We start from the raw sequence: 13410 nt of genomic DNA, 5'->3' as shown, positions 1-13410 counted from the left end.
CTTTGAAAATCAGCTTATTTATTTTGGTGTCTAAATACATACTTGAAAATTTTGGCCAAGGCAATTTGCTCAAGGTCGTAATCCTGAGTCAGGGACAGAACTGGGAAGAGAGCCCAGATGTTTTCAGCTCTCCTTTCCTACTGATGTTATGTGCAGTTTCAGTAAAGCAGATGTTTATATTTAGATTCACTGAAGTAGATGTTTATATATTCAGGTTATATATCAGATAATGATAGAGTGAGTGGTCAGAATTAATGTGGGAGAAGTTAAGAGCAGGTCCTGTAAAGTGGCATGGTTTCTGGAATGGATGAACTCCAGGATGGAAGAAAGGATCAGTGTAACATGGGAACACCTAGGCAAACTATTCCTGCCTTCACAAAGTGGTGTACCTTTTCTTTTACACCCTGTCTGGGTCAGTTCCTGGGGCTGTACAGGTACAGCTAAGAGAGCAGGTGTTGCATGCAGAGCCCTGCCATGAGCAGACCTGAGATTTAAGCCCCAAATTGCCAACTGCCCTGGGCAACAGTGAGCCTTTGAGTCATTCCTTTGCACCATAATTCCTGTGAAGATTAGAAGAGTTTCATACATCAATGTAAGAACTTGAACTTATTATTCAAATTATGATAGTGAGAGCATTTCTCAGTGGACATGAAATTGTGTTAAGGAACCAATTCCCATCCACTTAGGAAACAAGACAACTGTGTTCTGTTATTGCTGTAGTTTCTAGATCAGTTTCAATGCAACCCAAGCAATAGTATATTTTCATATCCTTTTATGAATCACAGCATTTTCTCATTTAGGACAGCAAGTGTTCAACAGTTTACCAGCCTGGAAACACAGTGAAGGCCAGAGGTAAGCTTTCCTACCACAAGGGACTGAAAACAAATCAAACAGTGAAGCTTTCAAAGAGTTTTAGGAGCAAATTTTCCAAGTCTGCTTCACATAATGATTTTAAGATTCCTCCCACTGGATTTGCAGAAATTGAACTTCCTTGAGAACATTGTTTTCCTGTAGTCTGCCTTAGAAGTTTTCCAACAGATCTGGTCAAAATGATCAAGCATTTTAAATTAATTCTCAGGTCATCTACGTCTTTGCTCATATTGCAGTAATTATTTCTAGTTTTGCTGTCATAGGGTAAAATATTCCTTGCTCTATTTTAGAATCAAAGCAGAGAAAGGGGACTAAGAACCCAAGTTTTGCTCAATGAAAAATAGACTCTAAATTCCTTCTTGTACCTTTGAAAAATCTTCTCCACGTGTATGATTTGTCAAAAGATGCTGAGTTCTGCACTGGCAACTTAACTAAAGCTAAGAGCCATGGTGCATAGATAAAATAAATTTTAGTCACCATATCTTTAGTTATTCAGCCTGGAAAGCTGACAGATGCCAGCTTCAAATGCATGGCATTTCCTGCAAAATCACATGTCAAAGCCAAAATTAAGGTTCAGAAATGCATTTGGTTGCTATGTGGAAATGTTGGCCATTCCTGGATTAATGCTTTTGAATAAGCAAATGGCAAGGTAAGAAAAGGAAAAAAGAAAAAAACAAACAACTGAAGTTTGTGTTTCACGCTTCAAGTGACCTGACCAAGTGTGGCTAAATTCCCTTTTAAAATCAAGTGACCATGATGCATCTCCCATGGTGCTGCAGTATGAATGCTAAAAGGATTAAACCTGGTCAGGTCACAGAGCTTTAATTTTTGCTCTTTTAGGGGCCGTGTTATATCCGAGACCTTATACTGCTTCTTTACATAGATATGAGTGCATGGCAGGAAATTACATAATTTCCTGTGCCATGAAGTAAAATACCCTTTTCTGTTCTGTTTTGGAGTCAAATTCACAAAAACTGGTCATTTTAAAGTTCTTTCTTTTCTGAATTCTTTTAAATTAAATAGTAATAACATTTAACAATGTTAGAAATCAATACCGTGACAAGATAAATATTTAAGTGAAGACAGCTTTGTAGTAACTGCTTGGGTAGGAGCAGTCTATTCACACACCCTCCCTTCTGAACATTGCAGCATTATTTGAAAACAAAAGAAAATTAGGGGGCTATTTTGATATTTGTTCCTGTGCAATTCTCAAAGGTAGAACAAACTACTCAATCTAGACAGAAGGGGAATGGAATGAAGAGGATAAATAATAAATCACCAATAACAGTAACCAGCTCAATAGATTTTGAAAATGAGTTAATGATTTGAAATTTTATTAACAGATCTAAAATCTTTTAAAATGCATTTAAAATAATCTACAGGGCCTTAAGACCATTCTCTGAACAGGCATCAGCACTGTGAAGACAAAGAAAAGCTTCCTGCAAAAGTTTAGTGCGATACTTACAGCCTCTTTCTGTTTACAAAGAATGAACATCAAGCATCAGGATGAGGGCCTATAGTCTGATCCAGATCATAATTTCCAAGATGGTTTTGTACCTCTTGAAACTCCCAGATTCCTGGAAGCCTCTCAGGCTCTCCCTGTATGAGCCCAGCTCGCCCAGAGCTGAGATAGGCAGGCCTGGTGCTGTTGCTGGGCCCATTCAGAATTCTACCTCACCATCCTTTTGACCATAGCCCTAAGTGTGCTGTTAACATCAAGGACAAAAGCCATGTGCAAGTAATTATTTTTGAAACTGTATGCATCTAAGTTCCATGGTGTAAAACCCACTGACATGCAATAGCCCCAGAATCACTTCAGCAGCAGATGTTACAGATGGAAAACAACCATGTGAGTAGTTTAGCTCATTTTCCTGTTGTTGCAGGTATCTTTTTGACAATCAGTAGATTTGCTAAGGCACTGCTCAAGCTAATTTTTAATAGCTCAGTGAGGACTAGCAGAAACCTTTGGGCAATTGCTCCTCACTCTATCTGATGTACCAGATTAGGGAAGTCTAAACTATCAATTGTCTTGTCATCTGTGTGTGTGTTATCACTTAATTTTGCCTTCTACAATCTCTTATTGGGTTTTGTGATTTTCTGTGCAAATAACAGGCATTTATAGATTTTTTTTTTTGCACTCCACTAACAAATTACTATTTTGCACAACAGTTCATCATTTTTAGCAGAAGTTGCTTTTTAGGTCTCACTCATCTTGGCATTTAATCTTTATTTTTGGCCTACAGAAAAAAAAAATATTTTCTAGCAAAGTCAGTAATGCAAATTATTCAACTTGCATTAACACATACTTCATAATCTTTCTGCCTTTACAGCTTCTCATGGCAATAGAAATAAATTACAGCTGCTAGAATATAGTGTTATTCTTTCTCTGTCTGAGCTGGGGAAAAGTGATTCATTTTTTCTCTTTCTTAGCAAAAGATGACAGTCTGTTCAGTGAAGCAAAATTTATTAGGGCTAAAATTAACTGGAGGAAATACAATCCATAATTAAGCCAGGTTACTTAGCACCACAGATGCAGTATGAAGAGTATTCCAACTGTATTACCATCACAGGAAAATGCAGACATCACTCAGTTTTTGGAATGCTAGTTGCCACACAAACTTGGCACAGAATCAGTAAGGTTATGAGACATTGAATCTGCACATTAAGGCAGAAGAAATGTACTTTTAAAAAAAGCTGATAAACTTCTACACTATAAATACAGTTGCAAGGAAAAAGCAGCATTTTAACTAGACCAATAAATGGGCTCTGATTAGAAATTAAGTGGTGCTCCTACAGAATTCAGCTATTTCTCAGTAATTAGGACATTCCTTAATGAAGTGGACTGTGGTGTAAAGCAAGCAATTCAGAGCTGTTGTTTATTTATCTGATTCAACTGCATTAGCTAAATGTCAGTGTTTTTGCCAGCAGCCTATGCTGCAGCCATCAGATCGGTGACGAGTCCGGCTTCTCTAGCTGCAAACAAGGAACAGACTGGGGCAGTGGGGAGGAGACTGCTGAAGGCAAAGAAAATGCTGTATTTAAACAGTTGTGTTTGCTTTTCTGTTTAAAAAAAAAAAAAAAAAAAAAAAAAAGTCTTGAAGATCTCCTTTCTGCCAGAACACTGGCACTTTGCAAACACTGCCAACACAAACCCCTGCGAGCGAGCCAGCTGACATCAGCTGACCGAGGACATGGGGGGACTTTGGACATTTTATCCATTCGTCCTCAGACAGACAGGCTTTTGTCCTGGCCATCTGACCAAAACAAGCTCGTGAATAAAAGCAGAAGTTGCCTATGGAATATGTGCTTATGTCAGTGCAATCAGAAGAGAAGAGCCCAATGGGATGTGATGTTTCAGATATTTCCATTGGAGATGGCCAGTTCAGCCTGGCCTGTACCGGTGATGAGGAAAAACACCCTCATGTCCTTGCCTAGATTAAATGAGCTGGACAATTTCTGCATAGCTTAAGCAGGTGATAGTTTGGATCACAGAAGTTGCTACTGCAACTGGCTCCTGCCAAGAGAGTAAGCACTAAGGACTGAGGCTGAGGTTGCAGGATCTTTGGAATGAGATCTGTGCACTCAGAGCAACCACAATTCATCTCAGACATGGGACATGAAGTTATATTTCCCAGAGTCAAGTTAGCCAGAGCTCACAACACAGATCTAAAGTCCCTTTTATGACTTTATACCCAGTGGAAGGAGGAAGGGAATGCATGAGAGGCAGGTAAGTCAGGTGATACCTGATTGAGCACAAAGCCTTTTGGCACAAAAATTAATAAAGCCAAATTTTTGCAACAAATCCCAACCATCAGAAAGATCAACACAACTGCATTGAGTGGCTCTGCTGTTTTCAGTCTAGCTCTGGGAGACATGCAAATGCCTTGTGTTATCAGGCTTTACCTTCTGGAAACTTTTCCATGCCAGGTACTTGCAGAACAAGCTGAGGCCATGAGGAGCAAACTCTGGGGAGCTGTATTGGCTCACAGAAGTTGCCTTTCACATCACTCAAGCAAGGGCTGTCTTAATATGGGCCCAGCTGTAATACAAAAGGGTTATGTCCATGGCAATTGAAGTCTTCAAAAGTTTAATATTTAGATCCTCAATACTGCAAATACATTTCAAACATTCTTGTTTCCCAGGATAATAGCTACATAATTACGGCAAGCCAATCATACTTTCTCTTTGATCCCACTGGATTTATTTACGAAAAGTCATTGCATGGATGTGCACAGCAAATGTCCTACAGAAGTGCTTGTAACAAAATTAAAAGCTTAAATATAGAGATTCTCTCTCCACTAAGTACTGGCTTTTATTAAAACTGGGAGTTGCTCATACTTCACCCCTTGCAGCCTCTTTGAATCCTCTGTTTGACATTTCAAAAGTGCCATGCAGGTTCTAATACACATTACACAGAAAGAGCTATTATAAAATTCCTGACTTTGTCTTGTTTGCACGACAAAGGGGAATGGCAAATCCTCCAATTGGACCAGATAATCACTTTCCTGTGAAAAGCCTCCAATATACATCCCTGTTTTCTTCTTAGTTGAGCTTCAAGTGTGTTTGGTCAATAATTTTATTTTGTGTGTGAAGCCCATAAATCACCTTCCAATACACATTGGACAGTGGAGAGTCCTGGTGGATTTGGCATCAGCCAAAGGAGAAATCACATCCGGATACAGGAAAGCTGGGTGCTGCTGGAGCAATCAGACATTTTAACTTCATGTTGTTGTGGTCTTTTGAAGAACGCTTGCTGCAGAGTAGGACCACTCTCTGGAGCAAAGACTAACTGGATGGATAAATAATTATAGGATCATGTCTTCTGATATAAGAGAGAGATCATTACAAATCCACGGACTGCAGTTTTATCCAGGTGACCGTATAAACCTAACAAATTCCCTGCTGGCTGAGCTGGCCATCATTTAGAGAGCCCACGTGCAGAAAAGCTTTATCAGCCATCTGAACATTACTCAGGTGGTTTCCAAACCTCTGACACAGCCCATTTTGTGACCAGCTCTTTTGCCCCGGCCTCAGGAAATCAGTAATATGCCATTTGGCTGGAGAGACAGTCCTGAGGGAAGAGCTGGGCATGTGGAGCTTCCCTAAAGGGATGAGGGGTCACAAAGATTTCAAGGAAAAAACCTTCCCTTTTATTTGCAAATGCAGGAGTATTTGACATGAGTTGAACTTGAAGCCGACAAATGAAATGGATATTTTTCACTTCTGTTTGTGTCTTGGGAATGGATGCATTTTGAAGTAATATACAAATGCATGTCTAAAATTCATCTCCGGAGAAAGATGCTACACAAAGTGCAGGATTAAAGAATGCACTGCCTTGGGCCATGCACAGGCTGTTACTTTGTAGTCTGTTCCATTTTAGTCTTAAAACTCAATTTAGCTAAATAAGGTGCCCTTTTAACATCTAGCAGAGGCTTTATCATGCTTAAGAAGACAAGTTTCTTAAAAGGTTGTAAAGACAAAGAGAGCAGTAACAGAAGTGTTGAGTGGGGCTCTTTCAGACGGCTTTATTGCCTTCCCCTGAGTACAAAACAGGCTGCCTCCCTCAGCTGACACTTGTTTTAATGAGGGATGAGCCACAACGGGGTGATTTTGTACAAGTTCATTACACCTCATCCTCCAGCCAGACTGTCCTCAGGGCACACCATTCAGCCTGGGCATTGGGTGAAACTGGACCAATTTTAAATCCTTTACAGCGGCATATAAAATCCAAAGGGCCTTTGATGCTGAAGACATTTGTATGTAGGCTCAGGTATGTGTCTGCTGGAGAGGATGAGACTCTGCCCCAGGTGCCATGCTCCTTCACGCTTTTATCAATCACATTTTATTTCTTCAATTCAATTCTTCTGGGATTGGTGCCAAAAATAGATTTCCACATCTTATACCAGCAAAGGCCAGGGAAGAAAAGGGTGTAAGTTTCCAGTTTAAATGTTCCAAGGTAACCATCCAGCCTCCTCACCCCAGCCTTCATATCAGCTTCACTCTCCAGAGCCAGTGCTCTATTGTGGCTAATGTTAACAGCATTCAAAATACAGATATTCTTCATCCATTCTGGGGAATAGTGCAGTGGTTTCTCATGTTCACTGGAAAGTGATCTACCTTTACATAAAGCCCTCTTCTTCTAAGCATGAGTACTATGAAACCCACAGGAATCCATAAAGAGTGATGGGACGTTTTTCTAAACTGTCACACCCGTACATCTTCCACCTTCTGTGATTCAGAAGCAGAGTAAAAGCCCATAAATCATTCAACTGCTGTGACTCACTGCCCTGATTCATAAGTTGATACAAATATTCAGAGATCAAAGTGGAACCTAACACCCCTCCCCAAAAGATTTAAATTATTTTTCAATGCTTGCCATAAAAATGCACTTCCAGCTGAAGCTAAAGCTTCTTCTGATTGTTATTGGCAAGTTCTCTGCAGTAAAGATTGATGCTGTCTTTAGGAATTGTATGGTGTAGTACATAAAGCAATGTATTCTGCAGTTGTGCTTCCTCCCTAGCAAGGCTGAACAGGGGACACTGGTTGCTCAGGGGGTTTCTGGGCAAATATTTAGAGGGAATCAAAAAAGAAAAAAAGGAAATTTCTTCCCCATGATGGAATCTAGGAGCCCCCTAAATCTTCTTGTATTAACTTTGCAGTGGATGAAGGTGTTAAACTGGCATGTCTCTACCAACAGGGGAGTGACCCTTTTAAGTCCTTTGCTTCGTCCCCACTTGTGAAATTTGTTGTGCCAGTGGGACGAGGCTGGCTATAAAACCCCAGCACTGGGGACCTCCATCCAGCTCGGGCAGCCTGCCAGCACATCTCTGCCGAGAGCAGCCCCAGGGAGATCCCCCCTTCATCTCTGCCGGGCAGGATGGACCTGAGGTGTGCCCGGATGCTCTGCGTGCTCTGCTTCATCCTCACGGTCCAAGCCTTTACCCAGGAACGGTTCAAGGAAGTGGTGCTGAAGCAGCTGGGGCTGTCCGAGGTCCCTAAACTTCATACAAGAGATTTGGTGGACCTGGTTATCCCAGAGCACGTCAAGAACAAGTACATGTCCATGCTGAAGCGCCAGAGGGTGAAGCGCCGAGCTCTGCCGAGCCTGGCTGGCATCCTCAGGGGGATCCCGGGACACACAGGTAACGTTTCTGCTGCTCGCAGCATCCCGAGCATCCTGCTGCCGCCTGCGGCATCTGCCAGGGCTGTCCCGGCCTGCCGCAGGATGGACAGAGGCAAACCCCCGAGGGGAAAGGGGAATGAGGGTCGGGTTTGGCTCCAGAGCTCAGCTGGGCAGAGGAGGTGCTTGCAACAGCATCGTAAAGATTAACAAGCACCCTTTGCACCTGGAGAGGGAGTCCCACAGCCCTTCCAAAGGGCAAGATGCTGCTGGAGCTTGATAGATGCCTTGGTACCCTGGGAACACTCTGGGCAGGTGGGGGGTGGGGGGGGATAAAAAAGTGCAGGAAGGTTTTGGATGAAATCTACAGCAAGCCCTCTAATAGGAATCACACCCCTTGGAGGATGTTTCACTCTGGCTCATCTATTTTTGTTTAGGCTTGTTGTTTTGGAAATTTACCAAGGAGGCAAATAGCCATACAGATACAATAATGGCTGTACAAGGGCACTTAGAGCTTATTGTGCTTTCAAAGGACATACACAGCACCCTGGGCAGCAAATGAAAATACTTTTTCATTCCAAGTGGTGCAGTTTCCTGCTTTCATGCCCAGCACTGGCACAGAGGTGCACACCTTTTGAGGTCTACTCAAATTGGGGTCATATTATGGCAGAGATTTAGTTCTTCCTAAAGGCTACAGAGGCTCAGACATAGGAGAATAATCAGGGCATTTGCAAGACATTGATTCAAGTATGCATTAGAAAAGGCGTGTTTAGTCACTCTGCCACAAGGACTCCACTGGGAGCAGGGAAGGAGTGTGTTGTGATGATAATTGTGCATGAAATGTGGTAGCTTTTCTCAGCAGGGTGGCAGTGACAGGCCATCATTTTTGTCCTCAACTGCACAGGTATGACAGGGGAAGTCCTCTACTCTGACACAACCACACGCCAGAAGCTGATGTTTGACATGGAGGGCAGAATACCTAAAAATAGCGAAGTCACAATGGCTGAACTGAAACTATTCAAAAAGCCTCTGGACAGAACAAACCTGCCTGCCAAGCAGTCTCACAGGCCTGTCTCCAACGCCAGAGTCAGTGTGTACTGGGTGCAGCAGCAACACGATGGTACCAACAGGACCTCCCTGATAGATTCCAGGTAAGAAAGGGGCCTCTGCTGGAGTTTCAGAGTTTGGGTCCTCTGGGATGCATTTGGGTATCATGTGGTTGTGCCTCAGCTCAGTCTGATGGGGTTTACATTTGTACAACCTCGTTATATAGCCTCTAAACCCAGAATGAACTTTTAAGTGCAGATATTATGCTGAGGTGCCAATATATGATGATTCTTTGAAATATTATATGAAATTATGCCACGTACTGCTACATCTTCCTCTCTAAAATTCCCCACCTGGTCCAATTCTCTGTCACTAGTTCACGTGGGTTACTGGCTGCTGGTATTCTTTCCACTGGCCATTTCATTAGGTGATTAAAGCAAGTAAATTATGCAAAAAGCATCTGATTCTGTAATGGTGAGCTCTGTGGAAGTTTTGCAACTCTTGAATGCTGAACTAGACTAGACTAGACACTTATGGCCCTAATGCAGCTCAGACAGAAGCAGGTGGGAGCCTGGTGTTTACCAAGTTGTCATCACCAAAACTAAGGCTGCATGTGATCCTGCACCACCTAATTTTTTGTATGAGCATGTAGAGAAGGTTTTATCTGGCCCTTCAGTGTCTGTTAGATCTGCATGCTTCTTTGTGAGGTGGCAATTAGCTGTGGGTGCTTGCCCAGAGCAAAAATGATCATGTAATTAAGGCATATGACAATATACAGGAAGCAAATTATTCTGCTGCAATAACAGCGCTGTAAGCCTGGGATTTATCTGATGGGCTTTTCTAATGCCAAGCCCTTGTCATGCAGGCTGGTTCCTATTCGTGAGTCGGGCTGGAAGAGCTTTGATGTGACCCAGGCCGTGCATTACTGGCTGAGAAACAAGAGGCGGCCGGAGCCAATGTTCCTGGAGGTGTGGATCGAAGGGGAAAGGCTGGGCAGCTATGCCTCAGAAATGGCCAAAGCCGTGCGCTTCACCTCGCAGGACCCCAAGGATAAAGCCCTAGGCAAGCCTGAGCTGGTGCTTTACACCCTCAACTTGGATGACTATGGGTATGTATGAAACCTAAATCTGTACTGTCTCTGGTGTGATTTTGTCCCTGAATTATTGGGGGGACAAACCCAGGGTGGGCAGCTCTTACCCACACCAGCATTTACCAGCTGTGAATGGAGTAGTTAGAAAGCTACTGCTGAATCTCACCTCTCCTCTTCCCATACCTGTTGTCTGAATACTCAAACAAACCCTGAGCAGGGCCCAGGTTTCATGTCTCAGAGCCCACCTGTGCTATTAGCAGCAGGGATGATTCCTCCCACTTCCCAATTTATAGCACCCATTCCTGTTTCTCCCTTGGTGTCCAGGAGCCCTGGGGACTGCAGGGAGGAGGCGGTGATGGGGAAATCCACCTGCTGCCGGCAGAAGCACTACATCAGCTTCCGCGAGCTGCCGTGGGCGCAGCACTGGATCCTGGAGCCGGCGGGGTTCCAGGCCTACCGCTGCTCCGGGGGCTGCCCGCAGCCGCCCCGCGCCCTGCGCCGCCTCGGCTCCGGGCAGCGCTCCTGCGCCGTGGCGGACAGCTCCGCGCTGCCCATCATCTACCTCGTCAAGAGGGGCAACCACACCGAGATTGAGGTGGCCGAGTTCCCCAACATGATCGTGGAGAGGTGCAGCTGTGTCACGGACGGCGAGGCGCTGGCGTGATGAGTGGGTGGCCTGGGGTGTCATCCATTCCCTGCAGCCCTGCCAAGAGCCACCCCGGCCCCCAGCCCCGGGGCCAGGGATGAAGGTCCTGGGGGGTTCCTGCCTGCAAGGGCCAGCAGCACTGCAGAGAGAGCGCACTTGGGGGCACTGTCCGTGTAGATGGGCTCAGAAGAGTGTGCTTTTCACATAAGTGAGGGGTGTCTTAGGAGCCTAGTGCTTCTCGGGACCTCCTTGATGCCAGCTGAATTTCACAGAATTTATTTCATCCCCCAGCCTGGAGTACTGCAAACAGCTCCAGGCAAAAGAAGATTGCCTATCACCAGGTGAAGAACAAATTCGTGGGCTCAGCTTTTCATTCTTTAGCTGCTGGGTTTGGTCCTTGTCTGCCCAAGCCGTGTTTATGGTGAGCTGGAGAGCAGAAGCACTTACATGATATAAACTGTTAATATATAAACTGTACACACACACATGCACACATGTACAGAGTGTATGAATAAATGTGTGTACTGTCTACATACTGGATAGCTACATATTGATTACTTACATATATGTATGTACATAAAATATTTCCTAGAGCTCAAAGGAGCATATTTATGTGCATATGTATTGCATGTACATATACATATCTACATGTACATAAATTATTATCTGAAACACAATGGCTTATATTTTTGGCCCCTAAGCCAAGGGCTTAACACAGTTTTAGGTGGAATTTAGAGTCCTGGAATCAACAGGACTTAGGTTTCCTTGTGTGTGTAAGTTTGTTTTTCTGATTCTGTATTACAGTTATGTCAATTTAGGGATATTTTTCAAGTCGTGTGTGCTTTCAAAATCAAGGAAAAAAATAAAAGTATTGAAGTAGTCATGTGTTTCCTTGTATTTATTCTTAGATCTAAAAGTGGAGGGGAAAAGGTCTGTCATGCTTTGTGAATATCCAGTGCCCAGCTCCTATAAACATACACACAGCAGCAGCTTTTCTTAGTTACCTGTATGATATTATTTGCTCCCCCAAGGGTCTGGGCTGAATCAGCAGGCAGAGTAGAGCCTACACTTCCAGCGCTTCATCCTGAACTGCTGTGGAGTTTAAAGCAACACTTTCTTAAAGACAAAACCTAGAATCTTACCTGCCAGCAGGAGGTGACACTCTCCTCGTGAGCCGCAGTGGTGACAGAACCTGCAGGGGTCAGCTGGAGCCGTAGGAAGGGATGAGCTTCCTCCCATCCCCTTCCTGCCCAGGTAAAGCATTTTAACCCTGACCCTTCCTGACATCTGACCAACACATACCCTGGAGAAACGCTATGAACATGTGGTTTAATCCCGCTCAGATCTGTGCTGAGCTGCTGGCCATGGTGTCACTCATGCTAATGATTTCCACCTTTGTGTCAGACTCCTCAGTTCATAACCCACTGTGACAGTGGCAGTGGCTCTGGGGATGAAGCATTTGCTGCTGACCATCCCTGTTGGATGGTGAGATGTGGTCCCTGAGGCTCTGGTTGAACCTCCTGCTGGTGCAAGGACTCTGAAATGTGTTTGTCTGGCTAGACAGGGTGACCATGGATGAGGGGAAAAGAGACCTGTTTGACTCTGCAATGGCTACGTGTTATCCATCAGGAAGACGTGAGTGTTCCTACTGCTATGCAGGACCCCAGGTCTGAGGTCACCCAGGCATCTCTGCCACCATCTCATGGGTAGGCTGGCACCTCTGACTTGTGTAAACATCTGTGGCAAGAGAGCTTTAAGGGGAGAAAAAAAAGGCAAAAGCACAGATTCACCATTCACCAGCGCTGGGCTGCAGCACCCTGGGTCGCTGGAGTCAGGACTGGATGAGCCGGCATGATCTCTGGCATTCCTTTCTCATGACTGTGGAGTATCTACCTTAATGGCATTGGCATTCAGCCCCAGGTCCTCTCCAGCCAGCTCGGGGCAGGGCATAGCCTGGAGGCCAGGAGCTCAGCTATCACCAGGAGGAACAAAGCCGATGATCCAGCCACACACCGAGCCTGGGAAAGAAAGTGCTGATTGCTGCCTGAGAATGAACAGCATTAACCCTGGCTTCCCTCCAACCTCCAGCATTGGGCTTCAGGCATCATTCATCCTCCATCCCAGGTGAAACCCTGAGCAGTGCAATTTGGGGCAGGCTGTTGGGGGAAATGGGGAGCAGAGCATCGCAGGAGCCGCGGGGTGGACGAGGCTCCTCCCTCCACCAGGATCCTGTGCTGCATCCGGGGCCCCTTGCGCCCCTCTGACTGCCTTTGCTCGGGTGTCCTGCGGACAGGAGGTACGGAAGGGAGCGGTGGCTCTGTGACTATGTGTGTGACACCTGGAGGGCGGGGAGGGGGAGGCTGTGGCCGAGGAGCCCCGGTGTTACTGTGGGGAGAGCTGCGGGTACTGCAGGGTGCAAATCTGTGAGCGATAGAGCCGTGCCTGCCCTGCTGCCTGCATGGACACTTGGATTTATCGCTAGGGCAGCTGCACAGATGTTACAGCATCTCTGCAGGGGCTGGTTGTGAGCTTACATTTGGATTGAAGCTCCCTACTTTTGGGGAGACAGGACACTACTCCTCTAAACTCCAGCTGGCTTTGTAATTAAAATGTTGCAGACTTGGAAGCTGGGCTGAT

The 13410-nt window shown here is 44.9% G+C and overlaps 1 protein-coding gene across 1 annotated transcript; it reads left to right on the top strand.

Annotated features, from left to right (window-relative positions):
* Positions 1 to 7747: 7747 nt before the first annotated feature.
* On the top strand, positions 7748 to 11626 carry LOC100232580 (left-right determination factor 2-like). The gene is made up of 4 exons (XM_002194628.5): positions 7748 to 8012; positions 8904 to 9141; positions 9903 to 10145; positions 10452 to 11626. The coding sequence occupies exons 1-4, from the start codon at positions 7748 to 7750 to the stop codon at positions 10789 to 10791; spliced, it is 1086 nt and encodes a 361-aa protein (XP_002194664.4). The 3' UTR covers positions 10792 to 11626.
* Positions 11627 to 13410: the final 1784 nt, after the last annotated feature.

This window comes from Taeniopygia guttata, chromosome 3 (assembly GCF_048771995.1).
Source record: "Taeniopygia guttata chromosome 3, bTaeGut7.mat, whole genome shotgun sequence".
In the NCBI taxonomy this organism is placed as follows: domain Eukaryota; kingdom Metazoa; phylum Chordata; class Aves; order Passeriformes; family Estrildidae; genus Taeniopygia; species Taeniopygia guttata.
The sequence above is the reverse complement of the archived record's forward strand: the minus strand, read 5'-3'. Positions and strand labels throughout refer to the sequence as shown.

What these genes read in the sequence shown, in the direction of transcription:
- LOC100232580 (XM_002194628.5), top strand. Translation starts at nt 7,748, where the DNA reads ATGGACCTGAGGTGTGCCCGGATGCTCTGCGTGCTCTGCTTCATCCTC. An exon ending in GGGGATCCCGGGACACACAG is followed by an intron (nt 8,013 to 8,903) that starts GTAACGTTTCTG and finishes CAGGTATGACAG; the next exon opens with GGGAAGTCCTCTACTCTGAC. An exon ending in ACCTCCCTGATAGATTCCAG is followed by an intron (nt 9,142 to 9,902) that starts GTAAGAAAGGGG and finishes CTTGTCATGCAG; the next exon opens with GCTGGTTCCTATTCGTGAGT.